This window comes from Ctenocephalides felis, unplaced genomic scaffold, assembly GCF_003426905.1.
Source record: "Ctenocephalides felis isolate EL2017-DRISC unplaced genomic scaffold, ASM342690v1 CF-g0.4_SCAFFOLD_02547, whole genome shotgun sequence".
Taxonomy (NCBI): Eukaryota; Metazoa; Arthropoda; class Insecta; order Siphonaptera; family Pulicidae; genus Ctenocephalides; species Ctenocephalides felis.
The window spans coordinates 1-4,061 of NW_020538701.1; the positions used below are offsets into that span (position 1 = coordinate 1).

Sequence of the window (4,061 nt, forward strand, 5' to 3'; positions counted from 1 at the left end):
TAGTATTTTAATGATTTTTTGAGAGTTTTCATAAACGTTGTTATGTTTATAAAATAAGTTATGACGTACATAATACTATAATATAATTAGGACTATAAGAATGAAATAACGAATAACAATAAAAAACTAAATTTATTTTGTATCATTAGTGTGTTTCATTTCAATTGATATGCAATATTTTCATCTCAACTACAGAATTTTTTGTCAGATATTTTATTCAATATGAACAAATTTTATGTGCCTTGTTCTAATATTATAACCATTGCAAACAAAGGATGATCGATAATTCTTCAAATCTCAAGGGTCGTTGTATACTTTCCCTACTGTCAATGGACCATTAACTATGTTCACATAAACATTGGGGTCTTGATAGAAATTGATAGAACATTGGACGTATTGGAATTATATTACAATTATATAAACGCTAGTTTTTTGTTGCTTATTAAAAACTATTGGCTATATGCAGCATTAAAAACTTCAATTTTTTCGTACAACTTTCACAATGATGCAGTAGTTTTTGAATACGCTAATAATATTATAGAGCTAAAATGAAAATCTGCTCAATGTTTGCAATTCAACAGAATTAATTTTTTGATACGAAACAGAAAGGATTTTTGCAGATGAAAGTAATAAAATTCAAACGATATTGACAATCTATAACTTTGATTTCTTTATTGAGGTTGAGGTGAGGTAAATAAAGTATCACAAAGCATCTCTTAGCATAGAATATTGTATTTTAAGAAACTATTTGAATATAATGCATCAAAGATTTTTCAAATACAAGTTTATATTTTATAGTTTTACTTCAGCTTATATATGTTATACATTTCGTTTACAGTACTAAATAATATTCAAGTACTCGCATTGTTTTTATTGCGTTTTTTATCATAATTTAAACCATAATGAATATTTAACAGGCATTATGATAAACCTCGTATTTGTATTATCTATTGAAAGTGGTTTTCAAGTGCTACCGTAATTCCCTATGGTGTCATCGATAGTACCAACTAACTCGACATAATAATTTTCTTCACGATTATTTATGTTCTCATTGTTAGTGTTAATGTCAGAATATTAAGGCAGGGAAGATATGTTTCAATCGATTCAACGTATAAGTATTTTCTATATTTTATTAACTAGACAATGTGGGATAATAATAATAAACATCCAAATAAAAGCTTGATCCCGCAGAACTAACCGCACATTACTTTCTCCCGTGCAAATAGCTGATTGTGAACGGGGACCATAAATTACATCTTCTGACAAGTTGGTTCCTCTCCAGTTCATAAAAACTGTGCTACGTGTTTCGGCAACAGGAATGATTTATAATATAAAAATATTTAAGGATTCGGGTGTTTGTTTTGACTTGTAACAATTTTTTTCAATGTCGATGTTCTCGGTTTTCATTCACTCAAGAACCATCCCTCGGGCGTTATCAAAAAAATCGATCTCTTGTATTGTTATAGAAGCTTACATACGTTTCATGATTTATTTCTTAATTTTTACTTGGAATAAAATATTCCAATATGGCGAAAAAGTTTATTAAATTTGTAAGTTCAGCTGTTAGTTTTATTATTTTAGTTAAAGACTTCAAACAAATATAGAATTGAATACCCAAACATGAAAAGCCTTATACATAACCTGCCTTAAAGAGAAGATCATAATTTAATTATACAAAATATATTTTGAATTCGAATAAAAAAAAATATTTCTATCACTTGTTGGGTATTCTGGTCTAGAATAAGAAAAAATCGATTTTGTTTTCTTCGCATATTTTTAAAGTTAAACGGCTCAAGAATATGTGTACGAGAGGTTTCTCTTAAATTTAAATTATGGATGATGATACAGCAACCACGACAATTTTTCTCTGTTTCGAAAACTGTCTTTTTCGATACGATACCCACGATTTCCCAACTTTTACTGGACTGTTTTATTTAAATTTGTCTTCTTCAATGACTATTTTTCAGTATGAACTACCGATCTACCCAAATTACAATTTTCACTATTTTTATAAAATTTGAGAAAATCAAAGAAAATTGTAATTTTTTTTTCAGACAATCGCTATTTAATGAAAAAACATTTTTTTAACTTGTCCATAGTTCACACGATTGTACTATCATTCAAGATTAATAAAAATTTAAATATTTATTTTTATATAAATTTTCAAAAGATGTAGCAAAAATTGTGTATGACTTCTTTACGGCCTTTCTAAAATCGCATAAAATTCATGTCTCTCAGAATAGTATTTCTTTCTAGTCTCAATTATGCATAGTGTGTAAATTGCAAGTTGTGTAAATTGCAGTTGCCCGGTGATAAGTAATATTATTCCAATGCGATCGAAACAACGAGACATTAATAACAGTTCAAATACGTGTAAATCACTCGAAACATTATTTATGTTTATGGCATTATCCACGATTCTGCACATCTTTATAAGTCTCAGCGTATCTGAGTCTGATCCAGTTTGAAGCTGTGATATATTATGCAGGGATAATAGTCGGAATCAGCGCGTAATTGGGATCATTAAGTCAATTATATGAACATTGCAGCGTACGGTGGTAACCCGACGTTGTTCATAATAGAAAGCATCGTGGAGTATTCAGATTTTCACAATATTTTATTTTATTAAAGGTCCGTGAGCTGCTAGAAATTATTTATGATGTATGTCATTATTATTTATTTTTCAGGCACTTTACAGTTTGACAAACAAACTGATATATATCCGAAAGCTAGAGTAGGTACATTGATTTTAGAACTTTTTTATCATTTCATTTTGCACTGTATCATCATATTATGGACCCAAGTCGCGTACCTTTTACCGAACACGGATTTGATAACGGCTCTACGATGAATAATAAATGCACCAATAAAACTAACAGATCATTTGAATTCCAACCGCTCTTGTATCAAGAAAAAACATCGCCTATATCGAACACTTGTAAATATTGTATGATTTCGCCGCAGTCAAGCCACGGGTGGCTTTTTATATTATTAGAGTTTTCACGAGGGGCTCGCACTCACGCACATTTAAGATAGAACATATATTATAGAAAACATTTACAGTACTCACTTTGACCGAGATGTACGCGTTTCATCCACGGGTAGATCTGCGGAGGATTCGCTCCATTCTTTCCGGATTTGGAAGCAGAACCCGGAGTAGCGTCCCCGCTGGAAGCACTAGACGTGCTGGATGCGGGCGATGCCATGTTTGGGGGTGCAGTCGTTGGATGCGTCGATTTTCCAGGTGGCGAAGGAACAGCAGATGCGGGTTGTTTATTCGGTTGTGGTTGAGGCGGCGATCCACGCGCCGTGGTCAGATCCTGAGGTGAAGCAACAGCCGTAGCGGGCGACGCGCTATCGGCGTACTTGCAGCTCGCATGCGGCGGCTCTGGCGGCTGCAATTGTGTGTAATCCACCATCTCAGTGGGTGGCAGCGGGCCCTGAGCCGCGGGTGCCGGAGTAGCATAGGGATGCTGAGGATAATGACAGGCCGCAGTGACCTGAGGTGGCGAATAACACGCTGGCGGATAAACAGCTCCCGCCGCATTCGGGTTATAATAATCCGCAGCTGAAGCATGCTGCTGTTGTTGTTGCACTAGCTGTTGCTGAGCTTGTTGCTGAGCTTGCTGTTCTGGCCCGCCGCCACGACCCTGAGGGGTTTGTGCCGCGTAGCAAGACGCAAGTGAATTCACGAACTGATAAGAACTCATAATTTTATTTATTCCAGATCAACGTACATAAATATATCAACACACTATATATTTAAATAGTTGCTTATCACTGAAAGACACTCATGTCCGAAGACAATATTTTAACAAACGTTTTATTAGTACTGTTTACTTATTGAAAACATTCGAATATTATCTGACATATGTCAGCCCTCGAAACGATTACGTTTCATAATCGATCACACTTTTTATTAAACCGAAAAAATAAATAAAATATGATATTTTTTCAAAAATATCGTCATAAAACAGTTTAAAATAAAACGACAATAAATCACAAATCGGCAGCGAACCGGCCTGGACTGTTGTGACAGCAGTCAATGCTAAGAATAATTT

General features: G+C 33.9%; 1 protein-coding gene across 1 annotated transcript; it reads right to left on the reverse strand.

Annotated features, from left to right (window-relative positions):
- Nucleotides 1-3,070: 3,070 nt before the first annotated feature.
- On the reverse strand, nt 3,071-3,710 carry LOC113381076 (vegetative cell wall protein gp1-like; the record flags this gene model as incomplete). Its single annotated transcript, XM_026620064.1, has 1 exon — nt 3,071-3,710. A coding segment is annotated over exon 1 (640 nt), but the record flags the coding sequence as incomplete, so codon positions are not given.
- Between the last annotated feature and the right edge of the window lie 351 nt (nt 3,711-4,061).